Genomic DNA, 15,385 nt, shown 5'->3' on the forward strand with positions numbered 1-15,385 from the left:
CCCAAAAAAAACCTACAATCGCGACGGTGGTAGCTCCGGCTACGAAAATGGTGGTGGCAATGGCAATGGTGGTGGCAGCGGTGGTGGTGGCGGCGGAGTTGGTGGTGGTGCCGATGGTGGTGGTGGTGGTTGTTAGGTGATGGTGTTGTTGAGAAAGTAGGGTGAAGGAGGAATGGAATGAAAAAAAAGAAGGGGGTGGGAAGGAATGGATTTGATGGAATGGGATTCCATGTGTAATGGATGATTCCATTCCATTGAGCAACCACACACCATTTTTTTCATTCCTACGTAATGAATCATTCCATTTCTATTGTCATTCATGCGTACCAAAAGCTACCTTAATTCCTCTTCCACCTTACTCTCTTGATAACACCACCTTACAACCACCACCACCTCCACCGTCGCCATTACCTAACCACCACTACCACCACCACCGCCATACCACTATCGTCGTCGGCGCCTGACCACCACCACTGTGCTGCCACCGCCACCGCCGTCGCCACCACCTGACTACCACCGCCTCCTTCACCACCACCGCTAATATTCCATTACCTTATCAATTTCATTCATACGTTAATTCCATTCCCTAATTCATTCCATTATCACATACCAAACTGACCCCATGGGTAATGGATGGAATGAATTTAAGGTGTTTTAGAGGGAATGAGATGGAATGGACTTTGTAATATATCATTCCATTCCATGAACCAACCAAACACTGTATTTTTCATTCCTTTGTAATGATCCATTTCATTCCACCTCTCATTCCAGTATACTAAACGCTACCTAATTATTCTCGTGCGTGACAAAAAAGAATATCCTCATTTGTGCTTCTTACTTCTTCTCATGGCCCATTGAAATTAACTTCAGCCCAATCAAACTCTTATTAATCTACAAGCCCACGTGTTAAAGTCCACAATTTTAATTTGGTCATTTGGTGGACATAGCTCGCATTTCTACTGCATTTTTATTAGATCCCTATATTGATAAAATCCACAAAACAATTAAGTTAATGGCTATTAAAATTAATTGAGCTCTCAGATAACGTATGCAATGCATAATTGTGATCACCACTTATAAACTTGAGTTTCTAGATTGCTTCATTACGTTACTTATTATTATTATTATTATAAAAATAATGTTTTACGCCTGTTTACATTGCAACCTGCATAATATAAAAACATCTCAAAACTAATATATTTTTCTAATAACATTGATGCATTTTATAAATAATTAACAACTATATATATACGAGTACAAAAATAAACTGATTGCATCCCGTCCCTGCTCGATCAGCATACCACTCCCATCAATTGCTCGCCATTCCAAAGGTGGCTGAAACCGGCCTGTAACGGTTTGATTATGTATTTCTTATTGCCAGATGTTAGAAAAATACGGCTCGGTTTAAGGTGAGGCGATCAACCTTGAAAACAATGATCCGATTAACATACAACTTGATTGAAGATGAGGTGATTAACCTTGAAAACAATTCCGATTCCACAAACAAACTAGATAATACCAGCCAAGATCAAAGTTAGGAAGAATTTAGAAAAGTTGCGGAAAACGAGGGTGTTCTTAGAGTGATATGTAATTATTGTGGTTTCGTGTACAAGTATGAATCTAAAGCTTATGGCATTAGTAATCCTAAACTTCACTTATATAAATGTCACACTTTGTTGACTATGGAACTTGATACAATTTTATGTTAATTGCTGGTAGATAGCAGCATTTTTTTTGGGTGTAATTGTGGATGGAGGAATCGGGGGGCATAATGAAAAGGAGTTGTTGTCTGTGATTCCGAATATGAAGAAAAACGGACAAACAGTGGTAGAATGGAATCGATGATTGTTCGACAACCGTGATAACAGTGGTAGAATGGAATCGATGATGGTTCGACAACCGTGATAACAGGCGGCTAGTAAAATATTTGTCTTAGGGCGTCTCCAAGAATTGTTAAAATATTTTGGGCCTTAAGTAAAAGAAGTATTTTGTTAGGTTTAAATAATTTAATTTTTAAATGGGCTTACTTGTTATAAAAATAGGCTTAAACATGTCTAAAATGAGACTAGAACCAATAACAACCTTTTGGTTATGAGTCATATCTCTCTACCACTAGACCAGGCTAGCTATTATGTAATTGAGTTTAAACACTAAATATACATATTGTTTTTCATAAAAAAATACGTATAATTTTTTTTTTTTAAATTCAGTCCTAGCGGGAAGTCGGACCAAGGGCCGTCGACCACCCACCCCCCCCCCCACCCCCCTCCAAAAGGGCCGGCACTGATTTTTCTTTTATCACACATATTTTGATGTTTGTAGTGCAAGCAATATATTGAACATCCTCGTCGTCTAGCTAGAAGGTGTCTGCATTGACCATCCCCCTAATCTAACTGGAAGGCGATACGGTTCCAAAAGTTTTGATCTCACATTTTGTCCACAACTTTCATCAAATCGAAACCCACAAATATTAACCAACGATGTATCACGTGTTGGAATTATGGATCGGTTCGGGTACGTCAATACCGCCAACCGGGTTATGACCCGTGAGAGTTACACCGTGAGGTAACGAACAATAAACCCGCTTAAGTTAGTTAATCGGGATAGACACTTTAATCAATAACATTATTTATAATTTTTTTTAAGAGTTAAATAGCTTGGATTACATCGAAACAGAAGGCAACAAGCGGGCAACAAGCTGCGACACTTTAACGAGATAAAATTACATGGAACGGGCTTTGGAGACATGGACTTATTGGCCCATTAGGTTTATAACTAATTGGATTAATTAAACCTAATTGAGGGTTATATAAATAGATGTTATTTTATAACCTTAAGCTTAATCCTAATACAAGTTCATATCTCTCTTGCTCCCACTGACCAGCAGCCCCCGCTGCCACCGCCACTGACCAGCAGGCCTCGTTGCCAGCCGCTGCTGACCAGATGCCCCCGCTGCTGCCGCCGCTGCTGTCCGCACACCACCGCCGCTGCTGTTGCCACCATGCACCACCACCGCCAGTCGTTTTTCTCGTTATGTCACCTAGCTCAGTTCGTTAGCCTTCGGTGTCTCAACCTGTTATTTATTAACTGTTGTAAACTTAAATATATCGTTATTTTTAATTATATATTTATTGTTTGACTCGTACTCGTATTGTTGGTAGCCGGATCTTATCGGGTTTAGTTTCGGTGCTGATTACTTGTTTACTTTTCACTGCGTATAATTATTAATTAATGAGATTAATTATTATTTACTACGTTTATTGAACCGGTTTTAATAAACAAATTTTAACTGATCACCACTGAAACCCAATGTTACGGATGATGTTTATGGTAGTAAAGAGTGGTGTAGAGAGAGATAGGGTTAGGAGTGTGTAGTAGATATATTAAAAGCAATGTGTTTAATCAAGTGGGCTTATTAGGGCTGTCAATTCCTAACTTGACCCGAAACCCGACACGAAAAAATATAGGTTTTGGGTCGGCTGACACGACCCGTTTTCTTAAATAGGTCAACCTGAACCCGACCCGTCTAAAAAATGGGTCAACCCGAACTCGACCTGTCAAAAAGTGGGTTGACCTGCTAACCTGTTTAAAAATTTTATAGAAGTTAATATTTTGATTTTAGAGATAAGAAATATTAAATTTTAAAGTTAAATACTTTGATTTATAATTTTTCATATATCTATTAACTTTTAAAAAATAAACTAATTACTTTTTAAATATTTTTATCCACTCTTCACTTCCAGTATTTATATTCTATTAGTCCTAACCGTCTATTTCTTATTATTTCCATTCGTTTATAAGCAAATTATGTGAACCTAAGTTTGTTAATTGAAAATGAGAGATAAGTACAAAAAAACAATAAGATCTATCACAAAATTATTAAAATGTTTTATATGAATAAGAGTAATTGATTGTCTAGGTTATTATTAAGCCACTAGATATTAATCATATTCGCAAATGAACATAAAATGGGTTGACCCGAAACACAACCCGAACACGACACGAATTTAAATGGGTTAACACGACACGGCACGAATAAATATATGGGTTGGGTTAGGGTTGAAGAATCTCAACCCGACACGATTGACACCCATAAAGCTCATAATCCCTATTTCTTCTTTCTATTTTTGTGTTTTTTTTATTATTTAAAAAGTGTAAAAAAAGATTCTAAAAGAAATACAAACGGCAATAGCCTACGGTATTAGCCTACTGGATTACATAGAAAAAAAAAGTAATTAACTCTAATGTTAATTCTAATAATTACGTTATTTATGTGTTGCCAACTAACTAGTGCTGAAATAGTAAGAAGGAGACTTAGTGTTTCATGCGACTCAGTTTTGATTTTCTGTCTTTAACATTTAGTTTTATAGACACCAGCGAGTTGATGGAAGACTAGGAGAGTAGATGTGTTTCAATATTTGGATTCTTGAACTGAACAATTTTTATCTAACAGTATTGTGAGTGTTCACGGACGTTGGCCTTAGATGAAGGCTTTTTCCGGATCGAAAGATGAAAGTATCCCGATATGATAAATTTAATCGGTAGCTCAATTGAAGGGTCCGTCTATTATTAAAAAAATAATTTATATTTATGTGTTGATAACACGTGTTAAGGTCCAGGCGATGGCATGTGTTGAAATCTCATTCGGTCCTAATAATAATAATAATAATCCCGCTTTTAGAAAACGATTAACAATACAATTGGAGTTATTGCTATCTGTGGGCACAAGTAGCCAGCCAGTTTCTAGACGCCTAAAACCATTCTCAGAGACCAATAAATAACCAACTCTCTTCATCCTAATTAACTCAGTTAAGCCAACCAAGAATGACTCTGGGATTGATCAACGCGAATCCAGTCGTACGTGAAAAGAAAGAGAGAATCAGTCGACCTGATCATGCTCCTCACGCCCTTGATCCTCTCGATATTTATGATATCCTTTTTTTCTTTTTATAATCACTCATAAGCTTCTATTTATGTTTATGTTGTGATCTTTGACTTATTAAGATGGATGGATGGATGGATACATATAGTGAGGGACATTAGGGATCCGGAGCATCCGTATTCCTTGGAGCAGCTGGGTGTTCTGTCGGAGGACTCAATCACCGTCGATGAGAAGCTTGCCCGGATACTGTAAGTTTTCTTCTTTCTTTCTTTCTTTCTTTCAAATGAATATTATATTAGCTTCTAGCTGCATTGTTTTTCTTCAGTGCCCTAGGTATAATAATTTTATTATAAATTGTGACGACTCCATTATTGGGGCGGAGAACGGGGTATGACGGTTACCGGTAAATAATATTTCTGCAAATATTTTATATTGTAAGTGAGCTGACTTCGTTTGTAAATGAGCCAAGCCGAGCTGACTCGGTTTGTAAACGAGCCAGGCAGAGCGGACTTGAGTTCTAAACGAGCTGAGCTGACTTGGGTTCTAAACGAGCAGAGCAGAGCTGACTCAGTTAGTTAACGAGCCGAGCTGACTCGGTTTGTAAAAGCTGAGCTGACTTGGGTTATAAATGAGCCAAGCTGAGCTGACTCAGGTTGTAAATGAGCCAAGCTGAGCTGACTTGGGTTGTAAGTGGGCCAAGCTGAGCTGACCCGGGTCGTAAACGAGCAGATTTGGTTTATAAACAAGTCGAGCTCGAGCCAAAGTAAGCTTGGTCATTTGACTCATTTGAATCTGGTTAGAAGTTTTGCATCTATGTAAAAAATATAATTATTTTATTAAATTTGAAAAAAGTACCGGAGCCTGCTCGACGAGCCACTAGTTAGCTAGAGCTTTTTACTATGAAGCTCGAGCACAAATTTCAGCTTGTTAAGAATAAACAATCTGAGCTGATCTGGCTCGTGTATTCAAGCCCGAACCATAGTTGGCTCCGCTCGGCTCAGGTTGCTCATTAAGCAGCACTGGATTCATTAAGGGTCATGATTTTTACCTGAGTGGCGTAACTATAAACTTGTTGTTCGGGTCAGGTAACAGTTCGTGGTATTATCCTAAGTCTGCAAACTTTGTACTCACTGTTTATTCAGCCAATTGTTTGGTTCTTGTGATCCCAGTGTCTGTAACACGTTATTTGGTTAATTTTGATCACTTGATTAATATTAGGATAACATTCACTCCAACCATTCAGCACTGCAGTATGGCAACAGTCATTGGTCTATGTCTTAGAATCAAACTCAAGGACTGTTTCCCTTCACATTTTAAGGTCAGCTTAAAGGGCATTTTAGTCTTTTGACTATGAAAATCAAGCATTGCATTTTCTAGGGGTGATTTTAGATGTTAGTCATATATTACTTGATGCCGAATATCACAGGTAGACATCAAAGTAACTCCTGGATCTCATGCAGATGAAGAAGCAGGTAAAAACATATTTGTAAATGTTATATATAATCTTATTTGATACTGTTTATTTAATTATAAAAAATGTGTGCAGTTAACAAGCTGTTGAATGACAAAGAAAGAATAGTGGCTGCAATGGAGAATCCTAGCCTTAGGCAACTTGTTGATGAGTGCCTTAACTCAAGTGAACTCTAATCATTGCCGCCTTTGTTGTACAGTAAGCTTCGTGTTGGGTAACCGAATGTTTGATTTTGAAAAATCAGAGTAATATTTCTCTATATGTGATCGACCAAAGTCTTGTAATGTTCTATCTGGTTTTGAGACAGAAATGGTCTTTTTGTGACTTTGGGGCAGTACGACAATAAACTTATATCTTGTGATGCAGTGGCATATATGTATGTTTGATAAATGGTTGATGATAGATGTGTCAATTTCAACTCATTTGCCTATTCATTCCACGGTTGTAGAAACTAAGAGTTTTGCTAAATAAAAAATGGGTTGAACTGGTGTTTGATTCTTATACTTGGTAAAGTAATTTTATGATATTGTTTGTGATGATAATCCATATTTTAGTTTGTAACATTTGGTTGAAGAAAGCTATAATTTTCAAATATAATGTAGCCTAAGGCACGTTCATTATAAAATATTAATCTAAGTATTTATGGCTCATCTCATGATATTTTTTGTGGAATGAAAATCATCACGAAAATCATCTCCAAATATCATCGAAATCCTTATTTTTTCGAAATTCATCTGAGCAGATGAATTTCAAGGGAATTTCGTCTTCAGAGATGATTTTCAAAAAAAAACATGCACCACCACTTCACCACAATCATCATGATCTCCACTTTCCGGCCACCGCCACCACCACTCCACCCTATCATCATCATCATCACCTTTTCAGCCACCACCCACCACCGCCCTTCCCACTTTTCCGGCAAACATCACCTCCATTACCCTCTCATCATCATCATCCCTTTTCCGGCCACCACTCCACCCACCACTAGCACCACCCCTATTCCCACTTTTTCGGCAAACATCACCTCCATCGAAGCCATGTGTAAAAACCCTCAAAACTATGGTTAATAAAAGAATACAAACATTCAACTCCTTTAAGGCATTGCCGGACTTTTCTAGCACAGCCTTCACTATGCATAAAAACTCTCAAAACAACCTCTTGTGGCGGTGGAGATGGTGGTTCCGGTGGCTTGTCTTTTGCTTCATCTCCGGTTGTTGGTTTGCCGAAAAGGCGATGATGATGATGATGATGATGATGATGTTTGCCGGAAAAATGGGAATGGTGGTGGTGGGTGGGGTGGTGACCGGAAAGGTGATGATGATGATGATGGGAAGGTAATGGAGGTGATGTTTGCCAGAAAACTGGGAATGGTGGCGATGGGTGGGGTGGTGGCTGGAAAGTGGAGATCATGATGATGGTGGTGCATGTTTTTTTGAAAAAATCGTCTCCGAAGACGAAATTCACTTGAAATTCATCAGCTCAGATGAATTTAAAAAAAAAACACAGATTTCTATGATTTTTGGAGATAGTTTTCGTGGAGATGATTTTCATTCCAAAATTATTGGCCTAGACAAATTTATTGGAAAACCATCGGAATGCGTCAACTCCTTTACACGTCTTATTGTAGCATTGGTAGATGAAAACCATCGACGGGAATCCAAATACGTCGACGTAGATGGTTTTCGAATGACTACTTTTAGAATTTGATCAAATTTTTGGCCTATTTTTGAGATTATCTCTCCTCATTCAGCCTATTTTGAGAATTTACCCATTTTATAATTACTAGTGTTAAAACTTGCATAACTCCTTATAGCACTTAATTAATATTCATTATTGACTATAAAATGGAGTAGCAAATAAAACCCCTGTCACCTTGTTTTCGTTGACTAAGATGATAAATAACTACATGAGTAAAACAATTTGTGTGACACAAAATATATTAAATGCAATTAGTTGCAAAATTCAATAAGTAGTAATTCGTTGAACACGATAATTTGATTGAAAATGTGTAACTAGCAATATGGATAGGGCTTAAACGAACCGAACGAACACGAAAAAGGCTTTGTTCATGTTCGTTCGTTAAGAAAACAATGTGTTCACGAACACTTACCGAACGAGATTTTATGTCCGTGTTCGTTCATTAAGAAAATTAAGGTGTTCACGAACGGTTCATGAACACAAACGAACATAAATAAAATCAGCAGAGCCTAGAATATAGACCGATGTATTCGTCAATGTGAATAATGAAAGCTTCTAAGCGAATCGAATGAACACGAACAAGGGCATGTCCGTGTTCGTTCATTTAACTTTAAAAGAACACGGACACTTAATCGAACAAATATTTATGTTCATGTTTGTTTATTTAAATAGGGACATTTGTGTTCTTTGTTTAAATTCTAAACGAACATTGTAACAACTCGGGTTTTCCACCTCCAACCTTATACTTATTACCCGACCCGTTTTATGTTCGGGGAATTTTAACAATGAAAAGTATCGCGTTTATCGAGAAATTTTTATACAATTTGTATTTGTTTATTATATTCATTTAGTATATATTTACTTTGAAAAATATACGTTTTTAGCTCAAAACTAAACTTAAAACCCTTATTGTTCCCACCTTGAATCTCCAAGGATTAAATTGCAATTTCTGCATATTATCTTTATAACTCTTTTGGTCCCTGACCCGTAACCCGTATCCGTTTACCAAAATCACGACCCGATTGTTGCTTGATCATTAATCTTCACTCTACAATCAAAATTGATTTTCCTATATCGTTTCTACGATTTAAACCGTCCTAATCCCTAATATAATTAGGTAAGAATATCAAAAACTGATTGTAATTCTAAAATAAATGAATCCGTCTTAAACCCAACACGTGATTTGCTACCTAAACGTAATAATAGTTCAATTAAACGCATCTTCACCTCCTATATAACTCGGCAATTATAAACCCTACACTTAATTGTTTTGATTGTGACCGTAACCCTCAGTTCGATTTCCCTTCTTGCCGCGGCTACAAGACTGCCGTTCTCTTTGTTTCCATCATCGTTTGAGGTAATTGAAATACATATACTGCTCATCAATCATTAATAATCAAAAGCCCTAACATTAATTAAACGAACATTGAACGAGTTGATCAATTCCAGAATTAGGGTTTATAATCAATTTGGGTTTTATTATTTTCTGTATATATAAATTTGTTTACAAGCAATAATCAACTGACACCCTAGCGCAGTTGGCTAGTGTGTGTGTGTTAAGGTGGAGCTGGCCAACTGCCCGGGTTCGAGTCTGGCAGTGGCCAGTTTTGGTCCTTTTTTTATATTGTTGTTATTTAAGTTTTTTAAATGATTTATAAAGTAATATAATAAATATTAAATATCAAATAAACAATTAAACCGACATCATTGAGTCGTCGTGTCTTGTTAATTAGTCTCGTTACAAGTTTTTGTATATGTATGTTAGTATGTGTGTGTGTGTGTATATACATATCTTATTAATAATAAACAATCATTATTTTGACACAATATTGAGGTTTCTTGTCGTTAAAACGTCTTTATAAATTTGCTCATATTTATATATGTATTGTGTGTGTATATATATATATATATTATTTGTTGTAAATAAAAATTATAATAAACGTATTAAAATATGTTAAACGTGTTATTGTATTTTTACCATCGGATTTCGTTAAAAATTCCAAGGTATAAATTTTACGATAATTATATATTTACACGTTTATTATTATAATAGATCTTAACTCATACTTATTTAAACTAATTATTTGTAAATCCAATTTTATGACAAAACGATAAATTTTTATAATTAAATGATAAAAATAGTCCTTAGAGATCAATGGTTCAATCCATAACGTACCAATCATATTTGTAACTCAATCCACATCAAAATCCTAAATTCGTTATACGTATCATATCACTTATAATTCACTCAAAATATTATTTAATTAGGATTCGTGTCAGTAATTCCCGAAGAGCGTGATTGTCGCTTACTTGTCGTATTCATTTCTGTTTGGCTTATTTGATCAGGTGAGTTTGATCATTCCGCTTTTTATATACTGTTTTCAAAAGTTTTGGGGACATATGCGTACTTATTCATATTTTCTATTATATATATATATATATATATATATATATATATATCTCAAACAATCGCAAACATGATCATTGTGTGTTGTATCAATTAAATGCTATTTGCTAATTGTTTAAGTGTGTTTGTATCTATCAAGTCTTGGATTCTCATTATTATGATCATACGACCGTCTTAGTAACCGGAGCCCAATTTACTTGGCGAAGGTAAAACGACAATTTTAGTCATTGTAATCAATGCCCGATTCGTTTGGCAACGATTCATTGGCACACTAGCACGATTTGGTTAAATACATGTTTTGTTATGATTTGATTGATTACTATCACATGGTTGGTTTGCGCATTTATCACTTATCATTTATCAATTATCTATCATATATATATATGTGTGTGTGTGTGTATATATATATATATTATTTATTGTGTCAAAATTGGTGATCATCTCACTCAACATGTGTTGTTGATAAACTCCATTTTCTACGCATATGTAGGTTGTTTGCATTGAAGATTGAGGTTGGACATGTATACAAGACTTTAGGATATAATCAAGATAATCATAATTTGAGCTTATATTTATACATTTAAATTGTTTGTTGTATTTGGATTTTGTGTAGATTATTTGGATAAAATAATTAATTAGATATTGTCATTTATATTCAATGATAGTATCTTCGAGCTGTGAGCAATCGGATCACGCCCCGACATTTCCGTCTTAGGTTGGGGTGTGATAAACATAACTGAACAAAGATAAACGAACATACATGAACAAATGTAAATGAACACAAACAAACATAAACGAAATTAAATGAAAACACTTAAATGAACACAGATTAACAAATATAAAACATTTAAGCAGATGGCCTATCTAGATGATATTCAATAATTTTCTATTAACACATAAACGAACATAAATCATCATCATCATCATCATCGTACTCAGTAAATCCCACCAATAGCAAAGCTATGGTAGGGTCTGAGAAGGGTAAGATGTAGACAGCCTTACCTTTACCCCACAGGAATAGAGAGGCTGCTTCCAGTGAGACCCCCGACTCGATAGTGGTTTTGCATCAAGCCTTGGACATAAGGCACATAAAACTCAACCATTGAGACCCAGGCCGATTGGTGCACGTACCCTTGTCTTTCGGCTATCGACGCCACCACATGATGCCTGATTAACCTTCCGTCATTTCTAACGCTATTTTCACGAAATTAGTAAAATAACGTCAAAATTAGTGCAATTTCATTTTTGCCCACCAAGGGCCCACGCATAGGGCTTATAAACGAACATAAATAAACAGACATAAACGAACAAAAATAAATGAACATAAATGAACGTTCATGAACATAAATGAACGAACGGAACATGTGTTCATGTTCGTTCGCTTAATTAAACGAACATAAATTTTTTGTTCATGTTCGTTCGCCTGAAGCTGTGGAGCTACTTACCCGTGTTCAGCGGGTTATGCATAGTAATGTTATGACTCCAAGATCAGCAAATATAGTTTTTAAAAGATTGGGTTTTGCGATTCAAAAAGGGGTAGCGGCGCAGCTTGTTGCCCGCTTGCCTTCTATTTCGATGTAATCTAAACTTTTCTTTAATAAGATATTTTATTAACAGAAAAAAAATAAATAAACAAACAGAAACGAACTTCCCGTCGAACGGTCTACGAATAGTTTACCGAACGTTTGGTTCGTTTACAAGTCTAGATATGGAGATAAGGCCAACAAATAAACATAAAAGTTAAAAGAAAAGGTTTTGAATTACTAACATCACGTGGGCTGCTACTCTACACACAAAGCATCCTTAATCTTTTGACTTTGCTTATTCTTCGTCCAGCTTACACCGATGACAAAAAGGCTACATTCAACAATTTCAACTATTTGTCATTGATGCTTTGTAAAGGGGGTGGGGGTGGTTTAAAAACCATCACCTGCTCCCATCAATCACGGTGTGTCACCTCACCCTATCACTTTCCATCACTAGTGATGGAAATTTGGTGAGGATGGTGGTGTGATGGAATTTTTTTTTATTTTTTTATTTTTTTTAAAATAAATACTAAAACAAGGTTAAATTAAATAAAAAATAAAACAAGATTAAATAAATATTACAAAGATAAATAAATTAAAAAAAACCGATTAAAAAAAACCTACGGCGCTTCCCAACCCCACTTCTCGCATAGCTCGCATTTGCGTTGAAGTAGGATCGATCTAAAGGGTTCGTTAAGATGTTCGTGCGGTTGTACGATGAATGTTAAATCGGCGTTTTTTTGGTTTTCATTCAAATGGTTGATATACGCCTCGTCACGTTTTAATTTTGAAGCAAGAGCTAGTTGCTTTCGCTCCTTCGTCTCGACCATTTCCGCCAACTTAGCCGACTTGTATTCGTTGAAGTCCTCGGCCACCGTTTCCTTTCCTAATCTTGACGATTCCCCACTTTTCTTGCGATGCGGCCGTGTGGGTGTGTCTTCGTCGGGATCGTCTCCGGGCTGATCATTCAAGTTCATGTTCGGCGTGTTGCTTGACAAGCCGTCGGTAGACGTTGTGTAGTTCCCGGAATCGGAAGTTTTTGATCTATTTGAAGAAGATCCTTTTTTCCTTAGAGCCGTCGGTCCGTCCATGTCGACCACGGGAACCGGTTCCCACTTCGGGTGGTGTCTCGCAATCTCCCATGCATCCAAGTAGGAAAAGATTTATATCGGAAAATCTTGATATAATTGCTCAAGACGTTCTTTATGATAGTCGCCTCGCTCGCTCCGCTTTGTGAATCTCGGCTCTACAAAACATTTCAAAAATATATATATATATCAAAATTGTAAAAATAAAGTAATAAATTATAAAAAAAATTTAACTAATAAATTTAAAAAAATAATTACCAATTGGATGTAGCAAGTATTAAATTTTGACATTTTTCTATTCAAATCTCCCAATTGGAAGTCATTTTATCCATGTTTCGATCGGTTGCACCGGGAAGTTTTTCGAAATGTGCAATAACACGTCTCCATAACAAGTCTCGTTTTTGTTGGTTTCCGTGTTTTTTTGTTTCTGAGGCGTGTAAATAAGCCTTGGTCAAGGCGACCTCCTCCGCGGACGACCAAGGTCTACGGACGATGGCATCCTCCTCCGCGGGTTTATCTTCATCCACATCGTCGTCTTCATCACGAAAAGCACGTGCAAATTGATGTATAACATTGTTATCCTCTAAAGGATCGACAGACGTTTGTGACGGTTGAGATTGAAACGTTTCAAAATGATTATTTTGAAATATTTGGCTAGAAAAAGGTGGAATAAACGGTTGGTTTTGATACGGTGTCGATGAAAACGGTGAATTAAATGTTTGAGATTGAAATGGTTGGTTTTGGAACGGTTGTGGTTGAAAAGGTTGTGGTTGAAAAGGTTGTTGTTGGAATGGTTGGGTTGTGTCGGGTTCATCTTGTAATCGGAATCTCGTTGGCTCGCCAAGATTTTGTCGAACCTTTGGTCGGGATTGGGTTTTCTTTGGACCCTCCATTTGTGTGATGTTAGAATGTTGTTTGTAGTAAATGATTTGAGTTGGATTTGAAGATGGATTTGATTATATTTATATAGGTTAATTAAGTTTTTTTTTTATCTCCTAAACGGTCACATTAATGTTAACATTGGATTTGAATGCGTGATGGCCATTACGGCCGGCCCCCCATCACGCGTGATGGGAGGACCCGCGGCAGTGTTCATGATGCCATCACGGGTGATGGCCATAACGGACCACCCCCAGTGCTCTAAGTTAAACCTTTCTTTTTGAAATCTTATCAAAGTAATTAATTATAAAAATATTTTCAGAAACTGTCTCCGCTTTACAAATATTATACTAGATTAATTCATCCAAAAACATCCTTCTTACTTGCTATCTAAAAAATTATCCTTAATATAAAAGATCAATGATCTCCTTGTTTCTAAAACTCAACTAATGACTTGTCTCTACCTAATAAATCATAACGAGTAACGAGTTTCAAACTAAGGATCGTGGTTACCTTTGATTTTACTATATAAGACCCTAAATCATCAAAATTTGCCGTGTGCACCTTCAACCATTGTTGTGTGCCTGCCACTCTTTCGCTACTTTTTTGCTTTGGTTAATTTGTAAACCCTGATTATTAAGGTATATATTGAAAGGGTTTGTATAAGTTGAGAGAATGCTAATTCATCGAGTTTGTCATCGTTCATTTGTAACCATGTCCTGCCTTGATTCTCTCTCTTTATCTTCATAGTTAGGCAGTATGCTATGGTGGGGGGCTTCGAAGTCCCTCCACAGTGCTACGTCAGCGCCACGTGGGCACTGGGGGCGAAGCCCCAGGGCATAATGCCCCTCTATGGTGAGGGGTGCTTCGAAGCCCAACCTTTTTATTTTTTCATAAAATAGAAAAATGGCTCATTTGCTAAAATCAAACAAACAGCAATCGTATCGACGGCTGCCGCGGTCAAATTCACCTTTGATTTCCCGGCAATTTGGTCATTCTATATCAAACCACCGTACCTCAGTTCGCCGGTGCTGAAAAGTAGTCTAAATTGCAAATTATACAAGTTTCTCCGGTGCCGGAAAGTAGTATCATTTCGTCGGAGAATCAAAAACCGGCTGTAAATGCTCGACGAAAAGTGGATAAAAACCAGAAACCGGAGAATCACTTCTGGGAAGAAGATGAATGGGGATGTTCAGCCATTTTAGCAAAGGAGATGGCCCCACCCCCACCTCTTCCGCACCGGCCGTCCCAATCGCGCCTGTCCCCTCCGCGCGCCCATCGATGGCGCCCCGTGGCACTGTACGGCGCCCACCGCACCCCCTTCTTCCCCCTTTCGCGCCCCATAGCAACCAGCCTTAGAGCATTCTCATCCCACCCCCCATCTCTAAACCAAAAATTATACTAAAACTCACTACATTTTCTTTCCCCGTTTCA

At 37.0% G+C, this 15,385-nt stretch overlaps 1 protein-coding gene across 1 annotated transcript; it reads left to right on the forward strand.

The window, feature by feature from the left end:
* Positions 1-4,820: 4,820 nt before the first annotated feature.
* Positions 4,821-6,558, forward strand: LOC143614770 (protein AE7-like 1). Its single transcript, XM_077088104.1, has 5 exons — positions 4,821-4,930; positions 5,025-5,130; positions 6,101-6,200; positions 6,309-6,354; positions 6,429-6,558. Exons 1-5 carry the CDS (start codon positions 4,825-4,827, stop codon positions 6,527-6,529), a joined length of 459 nt encoding a protein of 152 aa, XP_076944219.1. The 5' UTR covers positions 4,821-4,824; the 3' UTR covers positions 6,530-6,558.
* Positions 6,559-15,385: the final 8,827 nt, after the last annotated feature.

This window comes from Bidens hawaiensis, unplaced genomic scaffold (assembly GCF_021521415.1).
Source record: "Bidens hawaiensis isolate Kalapana, Puna unplaced genomic scaffold, B.hawaiensis_p1.1 tig00041022_1, whole genome shotgun sequence".
Taxonomy (NCBI): Eukaryota; Viridiplantae; Streptophyta; class Magnoliopsida; order Asterales; family Asteraceae; genus Bidens; species Bidens hawaiensis.